This window comes from Stegodyphus dumicola, chromosome 4, assembly GCF_044657685.1.
Source record: "Stegodyphus dumicola isolate Sdum_Otavi_A_Nest chromosome 4, ASM4465768v1".
Taxonomy (NCBI): Eukaryota; Metazoa; Arthropoda; class Arachnida; order Araneae; family Eresidae; genus Stegodyphus; species Stegodyphus dumicola.
Window position 1 is genome coordinate 225,528,573 of NC_140771.1, and position 22,154 is coordinate 225,550,726.

The 22,154-nt window shown below is 30.1% G+C and overlaps 1 protein-coding gene across 1 annotated transcript in view; it reads right to left on the reverse strand.

Moving 5' to 3' along the window:
- Nucleotides 1–399: 399 nt before the first annotated feature.
- Nucleotides 400–22,154, reverse strand: part of LOC118205525 (uncharacterized) — a 59,267-nt gene continuing 37,512 nt past the window's right edge. Inside the window, exons 7-9 of the mRNA XM_085814302.1 lie at nt 21,094–21,270; nt 20,761–20,937; nt 400–596 (exon numbers count right to left, since the gene is read on the reverse strand). Coding sequence (XP_085670428.1) covers nt 440–596; nt 20,761–20,937; nt 21,094–21,270 — 511 coding nt within the window. The 3' untranslated portion in view covers nt 400–439. The remainder of the gene's footprint in view (nt 597–20,760; nt 20,938–21,093; nt 21,271–22,154) is intronic.

Below are 22,154 nucleotides of genomic sequence, written 5' to 3' on the forward strand. Positions count from 1 at the left end.
TAGAAATGCAGTTCTTTGTTATCGCATTATGAACGGATAAAAAAAAGGAAAACAGAATTAGTGCAAAAAATTTAGGCTTACTTTTTGATAAAAACATAATGCTTTTCTTTTTGATTTTCTAAACAAGCAATAAAAGTTTTCTATTATGTATTCTGCTTTTTACCGTTTTGTTATTTTCCATTAATTTTACATAAATACGTAAATGCTTTTGTTTTAACAAAATTTGATAGGAAAGAATTACTAATTTTGCTACAGAAATAATGTTTCACTCATAGCGGATTTGTTCAGTGAGGTACTTTAGAACAACCAATTAACGGTACTAAGTGAGGTATTCCTGTACAATGATTTTGATTCTTGAGTAACAGCTTATTAGGAAACAACGACAATATAGATCAAATACTTTATTTAATTATAATTGAGGAACTGGTTTCAGAAACTATTATTCCATTTTTTCAGTAGGGTGGATTGCTGATAAAAATAATTGTTTTGTCTTATGAAGAAATGAGCTGCTTAGTTGAAAATCATTTTTCATGCTTGACCGAATAAGACAATGATATCGTTTGAGAAATGCATCTTCTTCTAGTAATATGTTCAATCTGAAAAAGACAGTATTAAAAAGGACAATTCTGTGAGAAATTGTGTGAGAAGTTCCTATAATAATTTATATCAGTCAGTATGATAAACTGCAGAATATTGATTAATATCAATTTAAAGGAATTATCAGAATATTTGAGAAAAATATTATACAGATCATTGCTATGTACTACAGAATATAAGAAAATTAATAGACATGGTTAAAAATAGCTAATGCTATCGATTTTGTTAACTTTACTTTATATTTACATCTTAATGATTTTAATACAATGCAAGAAAAGCAAAATACTGGATAAGCTAGAATATAAAAAGACATTTGACATTTGAAGATTTTCTTTTCGAGATATGAGAAACGTAACCATTAGAATTATACTATGACAATTTATTACTTATTCCTTAAATTTTGTAATGAAAGAAAATATATTTACTCGTTAGTGTTATCCCAAAGTATGACACATAGATCTCTTAATTATGTTTTTACAGCACATTTTCTAGATACTAAGCTTTAGATACGAGACTGTTACATTCAAGTATTTTTCTTCTCGTAAAACACTTTAAAACTGCAACCTCATATTACTTAAGATATAATTCTTTATATTTGGGTCTGTATGGTAGCAAAAAAATAGCATCAAAAGTTTATTCCAATTTACACATTATTAGAACTCACAAAATCACTCTTTATTCGGATGAAACTGATTCAATTATCAATGAGCTTTTCAGAGTCATGCTCAAAACAGTATTTAATGACATTTCCTCCATTTAGCTTAATTTCGAACATTAAAAGTACTGAAGGCCTTATGGAAGACCTACAGGGAAAGTAAACAAAAATAAATTAAATTAAAAATAATTAATAATTATAATTTAAAAAAAAAAATATGAAAGCTTTCAAATTTTATATTATGCCCAAACGATCTTTTTTTTTTTTTTTTTTTTTTTTTTTTTACGTTTTCTGTGTTACCTTTATTTATTAAATATTATGTTCTTCGCACTTAAACCATAAAATTTAGTTGAACAGCCATATCGCAAAATAATTTTTAAATGAGCATATCTTTAGAATTTCCGATACACAGTCTTGCGCGCTGGAGAATTTTTTTTTTGGGGGGGGGATAGTGTTGCCATTGCTGGCTTTGAAATCATTGAGTTTCTTAATCAAAAACTCATAAATGCTTTACGAAATATGAAACAGATAGTAAATAGTAAAACAAATTCCAAATTTGGGCTTCCAGATGCCCATATTCAGGTGGAGACGTACGTTATTCAAAATTGGATGGCTGTAGGTTTTATCACAATGCTAGAAACATACAGATATTTATGCAGATTCTTCATTATTTAATTTCTTTAAATATAACACAGGCGATAATATTTGGTGGCAACAGTTTGAAAAGTGAACTGGGCATTTAAAGTTTTCAGTGCAAAATGTCAAAATGAAATCAATATCCCTTCTGAGCTAACGACCTTTGGGCTAATAAAGAAGTAAAAATCAATAAATGCACATAGTTAAATGATAAAATACAGCATCTCATTTTATTTGGGGGTCCGGCTAGAATTGCGATTTACCTCGAAAACTAAGTACCGAAGCCTATTCCGATGAACTTCGGCTGAATTTAAGCCTCGAATATGCAATTTAATGTATTGTTTTAGAAAAACAGTAGAACAAAAGCAATTCTTTTTTCAGCAGACGAATGAAAATAAAAGTAAAACTGTATAAGGTTATTATTATTTTAATTAGCAGGTTTAAGTTACACGCGGACATTACATTTAACCTTAAGAAAATTACAGAGCAAGAGTCTGATACAACCTATCAGGTTCACTTACTGAAGTCCTTTTCTTGCTACTCACCAGAGGGCACCCTTGTGTTACAGTTAATCCACCAGTTTATATCAGTAGCAGAGTTTATATTGGTTACAACCTCCCCCTCTACCTCCAACGACGTTCCGGCAAGAACTTTAAGATTTGGAAGCTCTTGCAATATTGTCTCTAGTCTCAGTTTTTTTTTTTTTTTTTTTGGTTTCCTGGGCAAGGGGACCTCTTTTTGAAGCACTGCCCAGAACCACAAGTTCTTGATTATTTCGGGAATGCAAATTAACTCTTGGCGGTCTACCTCTCTTCTTGAATGGGAGAAGTGGGCGAGTTTTTGAAAGGTGTTAGCGCACTCATGCCGTCTGTTACACCAGTTATTTATAATTTCAGCCTTTATTATCACTTCTCTTTCCGTTTCCTCACCAAAATGCAAATTTAGCTAGAGTGTATTTAAGTGGAGCATGCTACCTCTCGAGTCCACGTTCCTAGGTTTCGCCAGCTCTGGTAAGATTGTAACTATTCAGCTTTTGGTTATACCCAGGGCTGATCCTAGCGGGTGGAAGGGGGAGGAAGGTGGTACAAAGCATGTGGGCAGCCATGTGCCATGATTAATGATTATCGACCACAATTTAATGAATATTAAAGATATTATATTTCTGTAAAAAAAAAGGCAGCCAGTTTTAATTTGTAGATAGGTGGCCCACTGTCTAGGATCAGTACTGGTTATAGCTGTTACCATTTAAAGTGCTACAAATATTTCGCGCATGCACAAGAGGTATTAAGACTGGATTTGCTGCCACACTAGTGTAACAGCTATTTCGTGTATGAAGGCTGTATGGTTAGCTCCTGCAAAAGTATTTTTTTCCCCTCTGCGGTTTGACGGAACCACCACCTTTAGCGAAGCTTTCGTTTTTAACATACATAATTCTTGGGTTCAACTGTCTTGTCTCAGAGACAGAAAAATAGCTTTTAAACATGTGGGGATTTATTTAACTTACTTAACAGTTATTTTATGTCAAAGCAGCTTTTCCTTTCTCTCTTGCTTTGAACTCACACTTTCTTGCCAGGATGCAAACTGACTAGTGCGCGTGCACTTACATGAGGTAGAAAGAAGTTAGTACAGTCAAAAGTCGTTAATCTGGACTCGTCGTGACTTCGGCGATTCCGGATTATCGATTTTTCCGGATTATAGATCATCAGTTTAAATCGCGTAAGATGGCATGCAGAAATTCTAAAATTAAAAATATGAAACCTTAATTTATGAAATAAAGAAGAATTATAATCTAAAAGGTATCAAAATTTACAAAAAAAAAAAAAAAAAAAAAAAAAAAAAAAAAAAAAAGAGCTTAATATTTATTTGTTTACTTTATTAAACATTTCTTTCAATGTAAGTTGTTTTCAGTTGCTTCGTTTTATGTGATAATACTTTCTCTTTAATTCTATAAACAGACACAATTTCTTGTTCAGTTACAAAGTTCCGCTGTTCAAGTCCCGTTAATTGCTGTGCCGAGAATACCGACTAACTTGTCAATCGAAATTTTTTCGTTTTCACTAACCTCTTTGTCTCATTCTTCATATCTTTATCCATTTTTTGCAGCAATTCCACTTTTTGTTTGATGGACATCGAAACATACTTTCGTTTTGCACGATCCTTTGGGAGCTCCAGAATCAGAAATTCTATTTGATATAATCGAAAGTTCAAGTTTACTTTTATAAAATTGCTCTTACAGTCTGCAAAAAATAATAAGCCGGATCCAATTCGAAGATTAAGGAACAACGCAATCATCAACATTAGCTGAAATAGATAATTTTAGATTATACCATCCGTTATACATAAAACGCGCACGCGAAAACGTATTCTGCGCTTGCGCACACGCATATGCGCAGTGGTAAAAGATCTGACGCGCACGCGTAAACGCCTATGTGTTAACGCGGCACATGCGCAGAAAGGTTTTAGCTTTGAGGTCCGGATTATAGATCATTCCGGATTATGGGTGTCCGAATTAACGACTTTTGACTGTATTTAAGGCAAGGTTTTTAAAAGGTGAAATCAGAGCGTGTTCTGCCTGCCTGAAGGCCTTATTGGTAATTCTGATTATCTAGCGATGAGATTTCTGTGGCATTGAGCTATTCTTGCCATTAGGCTTGTTTAAGCCGACTTTCGAGTCAGAGCCAGCTTTTGCGATAGTTAACCCGTGAAGCCGTTATGCTGTGCTCAATTTCATTACTTTTAAATCATTCATTACCTTTTGAGTTAACACAAAAGTGCTGGCTTTCGTAAGCACAAGTCGGTACCGCTGTGAACTTTACTTGAGTTAATGAAGGGTTCTTTACACCCTTCTCCTGACTTTGTAGTACTTGACTTAGTTTATTTATTAAACTGTCTTCTAACATTGAGTTCAGTTTATGATAGCCAAGCATACGAGGCGTTATAAACGTATGAAATTCTCCAAATGGATTAGAAGAAAAATTTCAACTTATAATCAGTTATTGCTGTGATCGCACGCAGTAAATTCAGAAAATAAATGAATGGATGCAGATACGGAGAAATAGGGTTTTTATATAAAATAAGCGCTTATAAAATGCAATATGAATGAAAAAAAGATTAATTTTAAGTATATAGAAATACTCAAGCATCTTTGGTGGTTACAGCCGAAAGCATCGCGGACGAAAATGTCGCGGAGAAAACAACGCAAGGCGAAAACGTCGTGCTACAAAACATCGTGGGAGAAAACATCGCAAAGAGAAAACATCGCAGTTCTAAAACATCGTCGTACAAAATATCGTCGTCGAAAATAAAGCGGTTAAAAAACTTCGCAGTTTAAAAACATCGTCGTCGAAAATATCGTGGTAAAAAATAAAGTATCTACAAATCATCGCATGACGATAACATCGCAGATATGCTTTTTTCAGGCTTTAATAACTGTAAATGGATATTCCCGTAATGATTTGTGAGCGCAAGATGGAAAGAAGGATAATTTTTACTTTAATATTTTTTATTAACTAATAAATTTTAGTTGAAAAAGTATGAAGCATACTTAAGCATAGAAAATTAATGCAACTTATAGCACTTAATAGAATTTTAAACCGACATAGTTAACTAACAATGGTCATTAATAAATCATTTTTATAAAGTTTTTACTGGTAATTTTTAATGAAAAGTATTATCTGAAAAAGATTAGAAAAAGGAAGGTAAGTAACTGCATAATCTTATTTTTAAAAAAATTGCTAAGTTAATTTTGAGATTATTTTCTTCACTTTTGTTAGTCTAATACTCTTATAGCGAAAATTATTTCTTGTTTTGTTTCAGTTTATTCTTAAAATGTCATTAAAATTTCCATGCACGGCGTGCGGTCAGTTACTTGAATGACGAGTTGTTAGTTATGAAGAAAACCAGCTATGCATAATATTTCAGTAGGATTTGGATTTATTAGATTATGCCAAAGCACACTACGGCTACCTGCTTAAGGGGTGGGATTCCTTTGTGGAGTACATTCTCAGGAACTGGTTCATATGCACATTATACTTTAGGAAAATCACGAAAATCTTCATGCAGCTTTTTTTGTTGTTGTTTTGTTGTTTTTGTTTTGTTTTTTAGAAATAATGTATACTTGCAGTGAACATTCTTGACTATCTCCCTCTAAGACGAACAGTGTTTTTGAGAATAATAAACATTGGTTTTTAATCATTACGCAAGTTCACCACATTCACTCAAGATTAAAAAGATATGGAATTTTGAGTAGTCGCTTTAAATAGGGTTGCCTACATTTACTTTTAGATTTAGACATTTCTTATTTAGCACTTTAAAAGTATTATTTAATTTTTCATATACATTTTATTCGAAAATTTGTAGTTACTTGTTGAACTTACAGTGGCCAACTTTCTAAGACAATTTTGAATGTTTTCTCCGGTATTTCTTAATTTTCAGAATATCTTAAATTATGCTTGCCAAAAATCTGTAGCGAAATTAAAATTAATATTTCTGAGTGAGATTCTATTTTGTAGCGATTCTTTGCCTAGCAACTTTGAAGCGACTAATTTTTCTTGTAGATTTTTAATTAAAGATAAAATTTTGTGAAATAAAAACTTAATCGAATTTCCTTTATAGATTTCAAGGATAAAAACTGTACATATTTTATATTGTCTTTTCTTTTCACTGACTGAAACGTTTCAAGTACAATTTCTTTTTGTATTTATATGACAAATTTTTTGGAATAAGAAAATATAACATTTTTATGAATCATATGAATACATATTTATGAATTATATATGCTTTAGAAACATATGATTTTGAATATCAATGATAATTAAACTTTAAAATCCGGGTTCGCTTCGTGCATGATTATTTTTTAATTAAAGTATCCAGAAAGAAATTGTTTCAAAAAAATGAAAGTATTTAGTGCGTCTAGGCATTAAACTATTGGAAAAAGATATCTTGAAAGAAGGCATGTTAATTTCCATAGTTTACGTTTTAAATCAAACAAAATTATCTTTTTGTTTTAATAATTTTACAAATCTTATTGTATTTTTTCATCTGTAATTAACTGTAGTTTTAGTTTCTCAGTTCACAATAATAAGCAAATATATACTGTGAAATAGCTGAGTCAATGAGAGGTGTGTTAGTAGGTAAATGTAGAATTCAGTGTATGTACACCACTGTAAACAACAAATATACTAATTGCTTATCTGGATTTCTTTACCTCAACGTTAAACATTTTCTTCCTCTTACACTTCACAGAGAGGGAAAAAAACCTTCTCTATCTCTTTTCCCAGCTATAAAAACTCTACTGCGATGTTCATTATTGCATCTGCATGTAACAAAAAGAACAAAATGTTGCATATAAGTTTATAACTTCATGGAGTTAGCCATTTTTTATACTTCGATATGTGTTCTTTTTAATATTCACGTAAGGCTTAATTAGCATGTTGGCTATGATTCATACTATATACTTGTATAAAATCGAATCACATGCTTTTTTGAGTGCAGGATTGCTCAAAAAAACATTTTTTTCGTTTTATTGTTAAAATATGACTAATTTTTATATAAAGTGTAGTGGTGATGGTGCGTGTTCAGAGGACTACATATAGTCCTTATTTGTTTTGTATAATGTCCGTATTTACTAGTCCTTATTATATTACATATTATAGTAATGCATTTTAGTAATATTTACAAATTCGCATTGATTCTGTGACACAATCATTTTGCTTCTTGAAGGCAACTTTTGCAATAAACTTCGAATGTTTCAGTTTCATCATAAAATGAATTATTTTTTATGGATATTTAGCACTAGGGTTTTGATATGAAAAATATGATTTAAATTTTGTGCTCTAATTTTGCATTAAACCGGACCAAAATTTTTGGGAAATCCTCTTGTTATTGAAAACTAATACATATATAAAAGTAGAAAATAGTAGTTTCTCTAAATTGTTTTGAATTTCTTTTAAATGAATTTCAAATGCTTCTAGGATTAATATATTCCTAATTGTAATGGGTAAGAATTGCAATAAAAATTATAGCTCATAGGAAATGTAGAATTATAAAACAATAAGATAATTATGAATTTTCTCAACTGTATTCAGAATTCTTGCATTTTTTTCTTTAGCACTGAGTCATCTATGATTGTTTCACTACTGACCTAGCTAACTACAGTGTTATCAAATGAGTCTTACAAAAATGCATATTATGATGCTTCAAATCATTAAAACAGTATAGATAATGGCTATCTGGTTATATCTTTGTGTAAGGTCTTTCTGATTTGTATATAAAAACATTTGAGTTATATTTATTTTATTGACAAATGTTTAGAAAGCAGACAAAAAACTCTGATTGACTTAAATGAATGTAGGTCTTTACATTTATGACTTAAATGAATGTAGGTCTTTATATTGAAAATAATGCTAGTTTCATAACTCCCTACAATTAAATATAATATGAATTTCTTGCATATCTATGAATTTGCAATTTGAAAGACACACAATTTGCGTTTTTGATAGTCCAGTATCAATGAACACATAAATTCAGAAATTTTAATGAAGAAGATTTCTACTTTTTCTACAATATTCATTTAATTTATTTACAGTTACGTATAGAGTTTGAGCTTAATTTCAGGAGAGGAGACTAGAAATGTTAACTTTTTGTTTACTCGTTTACCTGTTGTAAAAGTATCTGGAAGTGGCATTCGAAGGTAATTTGAAATTTTTACTTAACTTTAATATCTTCTACAATTTAAACAAAATGAAGTAATGTGGTATGCATTATAGAAGAAGATATGATTTTACTAAATAATTACAATATTATTTTTAAAAAAAAAACTGGTGTAAATATCTTATTTTTCTTTCATGTCTTTCTTTTTTCTTTTTCTTTTTTTTTTTTTTTTTTTTTTTTTCCCATTAAATTACTAGACAAATTGCGTACTTTTGACCGATCTTACTAAAAAAGGTTTGGTTCCTGGAGTAATCATCCAAATAATTTTAAAAATCATATAAAATGTGAAAAAGGTTGGATAGGAGGTAGTCAGCTAAGGAGCATTTGATATTTTCATTTGAAAAGTAAAAAAAAATATATATCTTTTCTCATTTTAGACTTTTTTTTTTTTTTTTTTTACACAAACCAACCTTGTCTCATATAAAAAAATAAAGCGTTGAAAACTACAGATCTCAATAAGTTCAATCTCAGTGCAAATTTCAAAAGTTCTTTTGATGCCCTTCAAGTTCCATAACAGACATAAAAATTCTTGTCAAAGGCATCTCTCGTGAATAATAATAGTTTTACTTTTAATAAACATTAAGTTAAATTAAATTTATATAATTCTCTTGCGCATTGATTTAAGTAATGAAATTTGAATTTAATAAACATTCTCTATTCGTAAAAAGCAAAGTTAATTAAATTTTAAATTATGAAATTTAATTGTAAACAAATGAATGATTAATTATTGCTGCGAACTAATCTGCAATATCATTTAAATTCTGAATACATGGATGACGAAACACGAATTGAATAATTGAAGAGTTAGGTTTGGAGGCAACTTCCCTTGATAAGTTTGTCTCCTGCCTGTTCAACAATTATTCACTTATACATTTTAAAAATTTTTTTAGGATTAAAAAATTTTTTGGAATTATATATTTATTCATGGATTTTGATACTTTCACGTAATTTATATATGCTCTCAGAATTTGAATGATATTGTAGATTAGTTTGCAGCAATAATTAATCATTTATTTGTTTGCAATTAAATTTCATAATTTAAAATTTAATTAACTTTAAATTTGCTTTTTACGAATAGAGAATGTTTGTTAAAGTTTTATTTTAATTAAATATGTTTACTTTTTGTTTATTTGCATTTTTTCTATTGACTAGTTCTTAAATATTAATATTTTTTAAAGAAATCGAAAGTTGATTAAAGAAATTGATATATTAATATAATATATGAATCATATGCTGAAAAATTCTTTTCCTATGCTATTTACATACTCAAATGAGTTTTTTTATACTGAAATAAGTACTGGATATATACTGAAAAGTTTTTTTACATTCATATACTGGAAAAGTATTTCCTTATGCTATTTATATAGTGAAAAATGTTTCCTTATTGTGAAATAAATACTGAATGTATACTGAAATGTATTTTATATTCTTTCCTAATGCTATTCATATGCTAATCTGTTAGTTTTGAAAGACTCCTTTTTAACTTTCCCTCTATATTAATTTCCAGACTTAAGCTGAAACTTCGTTTGCAACATTAAACCACAGTACTTTATAAAAGAAGACTCCCATCATAAGTTATCTATTTTATGAAGCAGTATAGAGATTGTTTGTTGAATTACATAATCACCTTGTATTAATGTTTATTTATCAGATCAAATTATATCCAAAAGTGCATCCTGAAAAATTCGTTTACAATAGACTGTGCTACTTTCAGATTTTGCAGTGCGTCAAGAAATAATATTTTGAATCTATATTTTAATCAAAAGTTGCCATTCTTAATATTATATTATTTTTATTAAACACAGTGCCTTATAATCCAGTCTTTTACGATTTTTAAGTAACTATAAAAATTTATAGTTGTTATTGAATAATGAAAAATATTTATGGCACCATTATAAAATTTAGCGTAGATATGTCAGCCTTGTTCAAAATTTGTAGCTTAAGAATAAACAATAATTTTACTTTCCTTCATTTCGTAAAAAAGGTGATATCGTGTCAAAACTTTGCAAATAATGTACCATCTATTAATGCAGTTATAAAAAATTAATTAAATAATAAATACTTCATTGTATACATTTAAAAAATTAGGAGCACGAGAAAACTGTAAACATAGCAGAAATTTCCACCTAAGTTAGAACTAATATTTAAAATTGCTTCATAAATATTTGCGAATAAGCTATACAGGGAAAACCATAAGCATATATTGAGAATGTATTTTTGTAGCAAAAGACCGATGTTTATAGTGTTACCCATTGCAGAAAAACATGAAACTCTCTAAAATACCTTTCATAGTTATCAAATAAAACTTCCATTTATATATCATTCTATATTTAGCAAATGAAAAACTGCTGTTAAGGATTTTTAACGTTAAATTTACATTACTGTCATATAATAAATTATTTTTAAAATTATGTTATATTATCAGTATTGATCAAAATTGAAATGACTAGGGATTTAAAAGCAAATCTCTTACCTCAGTTTTCAAATTTTCCCCCTTTTAAATATACAGAAATACGCAATAAAATACTGTATTGTCTCGAAACATAATGGTGTCATATATGAAAAAGTTTTGTCTTTTAAGAATCTTTCAGAAAGACAAAAGGGGCTTACATATAAGATGTGCCCACGTATATAAGTTTGATATATCAAGTAAGTTACAATAAAAGCCATTAAAAGTCTAATCTTGTTATTTGAGATAAAATTAAGTAAATATATCTCCCATTGCTTTACGAGTTAAAAAATACTCTTAAACGTATTCTTTAATATTAAGCTGCCTGATCAGGATGATTTCAGAAAGGAATAGAAATTGAAAATTTCGTCTTATATGCATCCACAATGGTATTAAATTTACTGAATTTTATTAAAATATAGATAGCTTATTAAGCTAAAAATTTATCCACTGGAAACAAATACTCTAAAGTCATTTTCTCACACAAACATGAATTAATGAAAAATGAAACGAAATAAAATTTTAATTGATAGGAATTTTTCAAAAATATCGTTATTGTTAATACCAAATCTCCAATAAATTTTAGCTTCGCCTACCGTTTCAGTTAATAAATGATATTTAAACGAACAAGGCATCATCATTTGTCGTTCATAATTTCTCTGATGAAATAAAATTTGATTTATACTACCAAAGAGTGTATACCAAGGGGGCTTAAATAAAACACATTATACCAAAGAGGCTTAAATAAAACACATTATATGGAGTAAAATATCATTCACATATATTCATGAAAGCTAGTATAATTGTAAATATCAACTCTAAGAGCATAAAATTTCGCCTAATATTTTTCAGAAAATATAATGTAATTACGACTCATGTTAAAGCTGTAGTAATAAAAACATGTATAATTATATCAGACATTAAACATCCTCATTAATTAATGTATAAAAAATTTACACCTGCAGTTGAAAAGTGTAGGCTATTCCCCTTAAATAGTCTAAAATAGGCCGATCATTATAATCATTTACAATCTTTTGAATTCTGAGAGATGTATCTCTGTAAACTTTTCTACTTACTGGTGGATGGTGACCTGCAATGTATTGTTCAATTTTTATAGAATTTAAATTTTGTTCCTTTTTTAAGCAATAAATAAATTTCCAGATTGTTGGATGGCATCCGTTCATAAGTTCTTTGAATCTGCGATGCCATCCTTCAACCGCATTATTTGCCCTTGGAACTTTATCTTTTACAGCATCATAACAGTTCCAAAGAGAGATGTCAAACACTGGTCTGCAACGTTGTCCACGACGAGTAAATCTACCAATCCATGTGTCTTCAAAATAATTTATGATTGGCTGAATGATGTTCATATTATTTACAAAATAAGTAGATGATATTAATTGTTCAAATGCTTCAATGACATCTGAAGTAGGAACGAAAGCAAAGCTGCAAGTTGAGAGATTTCCAAAACGAAATTCGGATCAGTTTCATATTTACTTTGCAAACCTGCAGATTGAACCTTTCTATACACACATTGACTTAAATGAAAAAAACATCCTCTCTGAATGATATTCGGAAAGGAATTTTTAAAGGCATTTATGGCAGCCTTTTCAAAATCAGTCATTACAGTTTTGGGCTGCAGATTCGGTTTCAAAGATTTTATCACCGTAAACACTCTATTGTATGTTTCTTGGCGTTTGTTTGGCATTAATACATACACTGAAGGTATCACATTATCATATTTAACACCATGGATTGTATAAATCTGACTGAAAAGCGGTGGTGTTGCTTTAAAAGTTCCATCAGCAAACCAGTTCGGACATTCAGCCCTGAAGTCCGGATTTCTGAGGGTCGAAAAAATTAGAATTCTGTCTGTCTGCACTCCACTGCCATACAGCAAAAATTTCTCTTCTTTTAGTGTTTTTGAAAACTGTTCTGGGATTACTAATTCTTCAAGACATCTAGGATTATGCAATGGCATTTCTCCGTGTCGAGCATATCTGATAATTTTTTTAATATTTTCCACTGGTGGTATATGCCCCGAAACAGCACAAGGAAGACCAATTGTACCAACTGCTGCTAAAGAATGTGTCGATTCTTGCGTTGTTACCGCACGCTCTTTAATTGAACTCATAATCTCTTTCGCTGTAATTTTGCCAGCATTTGGAGGATGCCCGTGAGATTTTTCAAGAATGATATTATCATCTTGAGAGTGAATTCGCCCTTTACACAGTAAATTATACAAGTAAAATACAAGCCCTTACAAGTAAAATACTCTACACATTTGCAAATACTTTTCTCAGCACTAGCACGTTCAGAGATGTATCCTTTCACCATAAGTTGTTTACGGTTCTTTTGGCTGATGATATAGTGTAACGGCATGTTGGCTTCTCTGACAGAAAATGCAGTTAAGTTTCCGAGTTTCAGGTACAACTAAGACTTTGAGCATCAGACATACATTATTTACCTAATTGTCAAACAACGGTTTTCTCGAGGCAGGAGCCACCTGTTCCCCCTTCAGGTTCAAATGACGTTTTACAGTTTGTTAAGTAAAAATAAGCAGGTGTTCCATTATTGAACACAGTTAGTATATGTTTATTAGTAGTTGAACACAAGGAAAATTTCTGTGAACTGAAAAATGTCAGCTAAGCAATTTACAATTTGATTTATTTTTAGTGTATCTGGAATCATTATTGCTAGTTTAAAACTAATGAGCAGTTTTTGTATATAGTGCTGGAACAGATTAAAATTTTAATAAAAATTAAACTCGAGGTTCCTTTCAGGTAACAAATATTAGCATCTTTACTGAGAAAAGCTAGTAAACAGAGTTTTGAAATCGGAATAAATTATTTAATTATTTTAAAATGGTTCAAACCCAAAGAAAAACATCTTTAAATCAAATATCAGATAGTAATTGAATCTTAAAATAATTAGACTGAAATTTTATGATAAACAATGAGAAGTAAAATGAAGATAGAAAGAGAGATGAGTCTTGTTAGAATAAAAATATCTGTGTAGAATTAAAATAAAAAGAGTAAAAAATACAGCAATTCAACATCCAAGTTTTAGTTATAGAGATGTCTTATATAAGCATATTATACTCTAAGTAAAGTGGTAAAAAGCCTTCCGTGTCATATTTGTTTGTACAACTGGTCTATTGTAATGATCTGAATGTTGAGTTTTATCAGAAGTACTTTATTAATTACGTATCTCGAGGTCTCTATCGATATTTATCCACGTATTGTCGAGCAGCGAGTACCAGATGCATGTAGATCACAGCCACTATCATACTATAAGACTATAAGAAAACCATTTACTTGAGAAACTTAAGATTGAGTCTACCAGGAAAATCAGAAATGAGCTTATGAGCTTTAAATCTAAAAGTCACTCTGCACGTTTTTTGACGCATTTTCATTTTTTATTGAATCTTTTTGTTTTTGTTTCACATTTAATTTTATATGAACAAACGTTTCGCAAAGCATTCGAATTTATAAATTATAATCTTTAATCTTACTGTAATCATGACCCCTATTAGTGGTCGAATGGTTAAAATCGCTGAATGCTAGGAGTTTGAACGCAGTGCCATTTCAGGCAAAGAGGCTGGCTTCGTGGTTGGTATCGAGAAAGCCCTCATCGCAGGCATCCTTTCTCTAAGCTTGATAGCCTTTGTGTGCTTTGCCATATTTAAACAACCTAGCCTATTGTGTAAACATAGAAACATATGATAAGAGATTACACTCTTTATGGAAACGAAATGTACGTGTCGAAAGTGTGCAATTAAATTCTAGACATGTTGTTTACATATATATTTATATGTAAATGTAGTATGTAAATTGTGCAATGCGTTTATTTGCTAACAACTTTTATTTTTAGTGCATTTTTATAAAGAATTTAAATACTTCTTACATAATAACAAGACCGAGACAATGATGAAGAGAAAGAAGTACTCAGCTAGAATAAATAACTCAGACGGGAATTGCACGGGAAAAAATAACATGAAAGACAGTGTTATTTAAACCTGAAAATTAATTAATATGCATTATTCTCTGTCCTGATAAATATTTTATGTAAGTTTTTTAGTAATTAAGTCTTTTAATTAAGTTTTGTTTAATTAGGTTTTCTTATCATATGTGTGGAATTCAATCATTTAAGGTAATGTGGATTACCTCAGATAACAGGAAGTGCGGATAAATGGCCAACTGTATTATTTCATAAAAAATTATCATTACGAAAATTTATTGCACACGGTACTGTTATTACGCAGTGTTATTACGCACGGTGTTAAAAAAATGTCCCTGAAAAATTATCCTGGAAAAAATGTTCCAGTAAACATGTTTCTAGAAAAATTAAATGTTTCTAGAAAATGAACGGCTATTTTCTTATTTTTCCAAATCTTATAGCAAACTATTTAGTGTCATATCATAAATATCACCACAAGTTTATATAACTTTTAAAATCAATGAACATTATTTAGCTTTTACACAAGAAAGTTGCCTTACATTTAATGAAATATGTTATACAAATGTACTAAATGTGAAATATTCTATAAAAGATACTTAAAGTGAATAGAATTAATCATACGATTGTGTTATGTGGATAATTACATATAAATTTAAACTAGGTCTTTGGAACATTGTGCATTATGCTTATCAATGTAGACGTTACGTCGATTATTTTTTTAACAGTTTGTAGTAAAGGCCAAATCATATTCCCAATTAGTAAAGCCGTATATCATACTCCTAGTTAATAATAATCCGTAAAAATGATATTCCCAGTCCGTAAAGCTGTAGATGCTGTTTCTAGGCCGTAGATGTGAAATATATGATATTTTATTCTTTAAGGGGCTGTGTTCAATTCTAAATTTTATTTTGTATAATTTTTTTAAAGATTACATTTTAATTTAGAATTAAGATTAATTAGATAATTAAGATTACATTTTAATTTAGAATTACTCGGTCCTGTTATTATGTATATTTAATCGTACAGGAACAGACGTTGTGAACACGAGACATAAAGAAAGACAGTCGTGTGGGCGTTTGTTGAGCAATCGGAAGAAAGGGGAATTAATGAAACATTTCGGAAAACGGAACTGGAAAAAAAAACCACAGTACTTTTAAAAGCATTATACCAATTTCATTTACTTGTAAAGCACTTATATTTTCTCATTTCTTCGTATTTATATTATTCTCATTATTTACATAAACTAAAGTTTTATTCCTTAAATACATTAAATCGTAAAAGGAAATTTTATAATTTTTGTGTTTAAAGACCGGACACCAAATTTTTAAAGTTGTTTTGACAGATTAAAACATATTTCGGGAAAATTTGTATATTTCTCTTATTGGTCTGAAGAAGTATTTAATAATAAAGAAATTAAAAAAAAAATAAATGCATAATGCACAGTTCTGAAAAGACACTGCTTAAAGTTTATATAATTAAAAAAATTATTTAATTTTGGAAAATCTTGTTCCTCAGATTTTAAATATTTTCCATTCTCAGCGACAAAGTTTGAATTTATTATGTTTTTATCATACGTATAATCGTAGAGTTTCGCCTCCTTAATCGAACTACGTAAATATGTAATTTTATTGGAAAAAGTTTAAAATTTTGGATTATTCATTATTCGTATCGTTGAACTTAGGCCAAAAAAAGAAAGAAAAAATGTTAATTAAATCTATATTTTTAATATAATTCATTGATGAAATTATATATTAATTAAATAAATCTGTATGTATGAATACTTATATGCAAAAGAGGCAAAGGGCCTTTTTTCAAAAACAAACAAGGAAGGGCGATCTAAACACGTTTGAACTCTAAACTTTTCTGGGTTCTCTTTTTAAACTGCATGGTAGATGTAAAACACACAAATACTAAGAAGTTAAGAAATGCTATTTCTGTCTGTACATGGACCATCATCAGTAATGACTGAAATTTTCAGCTGTCTTTTACGAGTATTAACCAAATAGCCTTCAGCGGCCAGAGGGGACAGGACCCTGGAGTAAGGCTTGAACGAAACGCCCGTTCTCACGGATGTTAACTAATGGTTGACTCTCCCCAATAGTATAAATAGCTGTAATTCATCCGCCCTCCCCTGAGTTCAGCCACTTAGCTTGTTTTTCAACTCAATGCTCAAAACTAAGACCTTCAAGCCTTAGTTTCCCGAAAAGTTCTTAATTGCTTTCATCTTGCATACAGATTGCTACAATTCCCAGGCAAATCCTAATTCTCACTTCTCTTTCGAAACAAATATATACTACCACTATTAATGAAAGAAAAAATTTCATTTCATGAATAACTGAATATGAAATGTAATCATTTATTAAAAAATGAACTTTTGTAAAAAATTCATAAATCAATATTCTGAAAATTTTAAGTGCGGTGAAATACAGCATTTAAGTCTCTCCCTTAACCCTTTCAGTCTCAATGGGTTAAGTCCCAGTAGATGTTTAAAGAAACCTAGAGAGAATTAAATGCATTAATTTACTACATAGTTGATGTCCCACTGGTAGCAGGCATCTTTTTTAACATCCCCATTACAAAATTGTTGCGCGCATCTTCTTATAGAGGCTTAGTGACAGACTGTCAATTTCTGTTAGTGTGATTTGTGTCATTTGTGATAATTACCAAGAAGGCATAAAAAAAATCAAGTCAGTTGAAACAAATAAATTGGGATTGAAAGGGTTAAACAATTTAAGATGTTTTATAAATTTTCAGTATTTAGTTATTCAGATTTCAACCAGTAAAATCATCTTCTCCAAATGCCATTTGTTAAATGTATTTAAGTCCTCAAAAAAAGTATTTTACCTTTCATTTAAAGATTTTATATTTTGACAACTTGCACATCCTTGTTTTTGATATTCTGCACTATATAACACGTAAAATTATAAATTTTTGCTGATAAAAAATCACAGAATCATCAGTCTATTTGAATTAATTGTGTTTCTTATATCCAAAACATGTTTACTATGTTGAAGACGTATATTAATAGAGTTTTATAATATATGTTTAGTGGGAAATAAGCACTAATATATAACATGCATTAAAATAATTGAGTCACAGGATCAGTAAGAAACCATGGTTATTACCAAAATAAATAAGGACAATGTGCAACATAATAAAGACTACAGAAATGAATGAGGACAATATTTAAAATAAATAAGGACTATATACAGCTCCTCACACTCCCACATCATCACCACTACATAAAAATTAAACATGTTGCAACAAAAAAATGAACAAAAAAGAGAGAGTCTGTGCAATCCATTACTCCAAAAAAAGCATATGTTTCGAGTATATACAAGTATTAATACATAGTATTAATCACAACCAACACACTAAAAGTTGTACTAAACTACAGCACATTAAAAAATACTATACTTCAAAGGTAAAGAATTCTTAGGACAGAGAATCGCCACAAAGTAGACTCTCTCTCATAAATATTAATTTTAATTTCGCTACAGATTTCTGGAGTGCATATTAGATATTCTGAAAATTAAGAAACACAAAAGAAAAACATTAAAATTGCCTTAGGAATTTTGTCACTGTAAGTTCAATAAGTAATTACAAAATTTTCGAGTAAAATGTATATGAAAATTTAAATAAAATACTCTTAAGTGCTTATAAGAAATGTCTTAATATAAAAGTGTTCTTCTACCAATGGTGGCCATCAGCGGACTTCAGTTTGGCCACTACTAAGTGATGGTCACTTTATTACGGAGGCACCTAATTATAGGTGGGCCACATTTGCCTCCTGTGAAGGACAGTTACAATCCTGCCTTCTCCGAGGTTCGAACCTGGGACCTTTGGTATCGCAGCCCGGCGGCTCAAACCACTATACCGTCTAGGCGGTATAAATATAAATGTAAATGTAAGCAATCCTATTTAAAGCGAGTACTCAAAATTCCATTGTTTTTAATCTTGAGTGAATGTGGTGAACTTGCGTAATGATTAGAACCAATGTTTATTGTTCTCAAAAACACTGTTCGTCTTAGAGGGAGATAGTCACCAAGAAGGTTCACTGCAAGTATACATTATTTCTTTAAAAAAAAAAAAAAAAGCTGCATGAAGATTTTCGTGATTTTCCTAAAGTATAATGTGCATGTGAACCAGTTCCTGAGAATGTACTCCACAAAAGAATCCCACCTCTTAAGCAGATAGCCGTAGTGTGCTTTGGCATAATCTAATAAATATAAAACCTACTGAAATATTATATAGCTGACTTTCTTCATAACTAAAAAATCAGCATTCAAGTAACTGACTGCACACTGTGCATGAAAATTTTAATGTCATTTTAAGAATAAACTGAAACAAAACAAGAAATAATTTTCTCTATAAGTGTATTAGATTATCAAAAACGAAGAAAATAATCTCAAAATTAACTTAGCAATTTTTTTAAAAGTAAGGTTATGCAGTTACTTACCTTCCTTTTTCTAATCTTTTTTAGATAATACTTTTCATAAAAAATTACCAGTAAAAACTTTATAAAAATGATTTATTAATGACCTTTGTTAGTTAACTATTAATATTACTTTGCTACTATATATATTACTTTGTTAGTTTGTTAGTTAAAATTCTATTAAGTGCTATAAGTTGCATTAATTTTCTATGCTTAAGTCTCCTTCTTAAAAATTTATTAGTTAATAAAAAATATTAAAGTAAAAATTATCCTTCTTTCCATCTTGCGCTCATAAATCATTATGGGAATATCCATTTACAGTTATTAAAGCCTGAAAAAAGCATGCCTGCGATGTTATCGTCATGCGATGATTTGTAGATACTTTATTTTTTACCACGATATTTTCGACGACGATGTTTTTAAACTGCGAAGTTTTTGAACCGCTTTGTTTTCGACGACGATATTTTGTACCACGATGTTTTAGAACTGCGATGTTTTCTCCCACGATGTTTTGTAGCACGACGTTTTCGCCTTGCGTTGTTTTCTTCGCGACATTTTCGTCCGCGATGTATTTGCCGCGATGTTATCGGCGGACACCTTTTTGGTAATGCTAAGACGCTATTTAAGGTTCTGAATGTATCAAATCATATGCAATCGCAATATTTGGATACTGCGAGCACAACACCAGTGACACAAATTACAATTTTTGCTGTTTTTACTTGAAGTGACGATGAAGTATAAGGGAAGGGGCAGTCTTATTTGAACTTTTCGAAACCACTTCGTCTTAAGATGCAGGGTTTGTTTACTGTCCTTCAAAAATTAATCAATGATTAAGGGGCAACTTGGAAGGCGCGACCTCTCGCGATTGCAACATTGTTATCTCATAAACCCGTCTCTATTCAATTGAATACTTATTATGTGCTGTTTTCTTTATTTTATACTGTGTTAACAATATACAGTTATTTTAATTATTCAGTCAGACATTTCTAATGCAGAAGAGCGAATAATACGCATTTCTGCATAAAAAACAGACATAAAACGTGAAACAGACAAATATTTGAACTAATTAGTTTATCAAGTAATACTTCATTAATATCGCAGTTTAAATTAAATAATCGCAGTTTAATTAAAATAATATTTATACTGTAAATATTTCGATGAATAATAAGAAAGATAAAAAATTTGTATACTTTTTCTACCAGTTACAAAAGTGCATGGAAAGAATGAAGAGACATTAGCAGTTTCTCTTAAAAACTATTAGCAATGAAATAATGTAATTTAAATGATTTAGTGCAATTACACAAAATGGCAACATACTTAAGATTCATTTGGTCCAGTAATTCAGTATCAACAATTCTACTTTCTACAGGTTTTTCCATCTTTTTTCTTACCAAATCAAGCCGTTCAATATATTCCTGAGTGAAAGCAATATCATTTTTGATTTCCCAAAGGGATAAGAACTCTGCAACCATTTCAGCCATCCTTTCTTTTAACCTAAAAATATACGTAACTATTTATATGTATAAGAGATAGCGGAAGATCTTAGAATTCATTTAATGAATGTTAAGAATGCAGAATTTTCTTGAAATTAAATAACATTGTCTCATTACTTCAAAATTATTTGTAACAGAGAAGTTGTAGCGTAGTTACCCGTGAATTAAATCCCAAATTAGTTGATAAATGACATAATTTTGTTCAGTAGCTAATTCGATGGAAGATATTAATTGCAAACATTCATCTTCTAATGCAGCATGATTTTCAGACATACTTGTGGAGGAAGACATATCAAGCGTTTGAGTACCAAAAGTGTCAGTGTCTCGGCTGGAACTAGAGAAAAAAATTAGTAAAGCAAACTTATAACAAAAACTATTATAAAGCAAACTTATAATAAAAATAATGAAGCCAGAAGAAAACATTGTGTACGTAACTCATTATACAGTCAAAAGTCGTTAATCCGGACTCGTCGGGACTTCGGCGATTCCTGATTATCGATTTTTCCGGATTATAGATCATCAGTTTAAATCGCGTAAGATGGCATGCAGAAATTCTAAAATTAAAAATATGAAACCGTAATTTATGAAATAAAGAACAATTATGATCTAAAGGGTATCAAAATTTACAAAAAAAAAGCTTAATATTTATTTGTTTACTTTATTAAACATTTCTTTCAACGTAAGTTGTTTAAGTTGCTTCGTTTTATGTGATAATACTTTCTCTTTAATTCTATAAACAGACATAATTTTTTGTTCAGTTACAAAGTTCCGCTGTTCAAGTCCCGTTAATTGCCGTGCCGAGAATACCGACTAACTTGTCAATCGAAATTTTTTCGTTTTCACTAACCTCTCTGTCACATTCTTCATGTCTTTATCCATTTTTTGCAGCAATTCCACTTTTTGTTTGATGGACATCGAAACATACTTTCGTTTTGCACGATCCTTTGGGAGCTCCAGATTCGGAAATTCTATTTGACATAATCGAAAGTTCAAGTTTACTTTTATAGTATTGCTCTTACAGTCTGCAAAAAATAGTAAGCCGGATCCAATTCGAAAATTAAGGAACAACGCAATCATCAACATTAACTGAAATAGATAATTAGATAGTTTTAGCTTATACCGTTCGTTATACATAAAACGCGAACGCGAAAACGTATTCTGCGCTTGCGCACACGCAAATGCGCAGTCGTAAGAGGTCTTACGCGCACGCGTAAACGC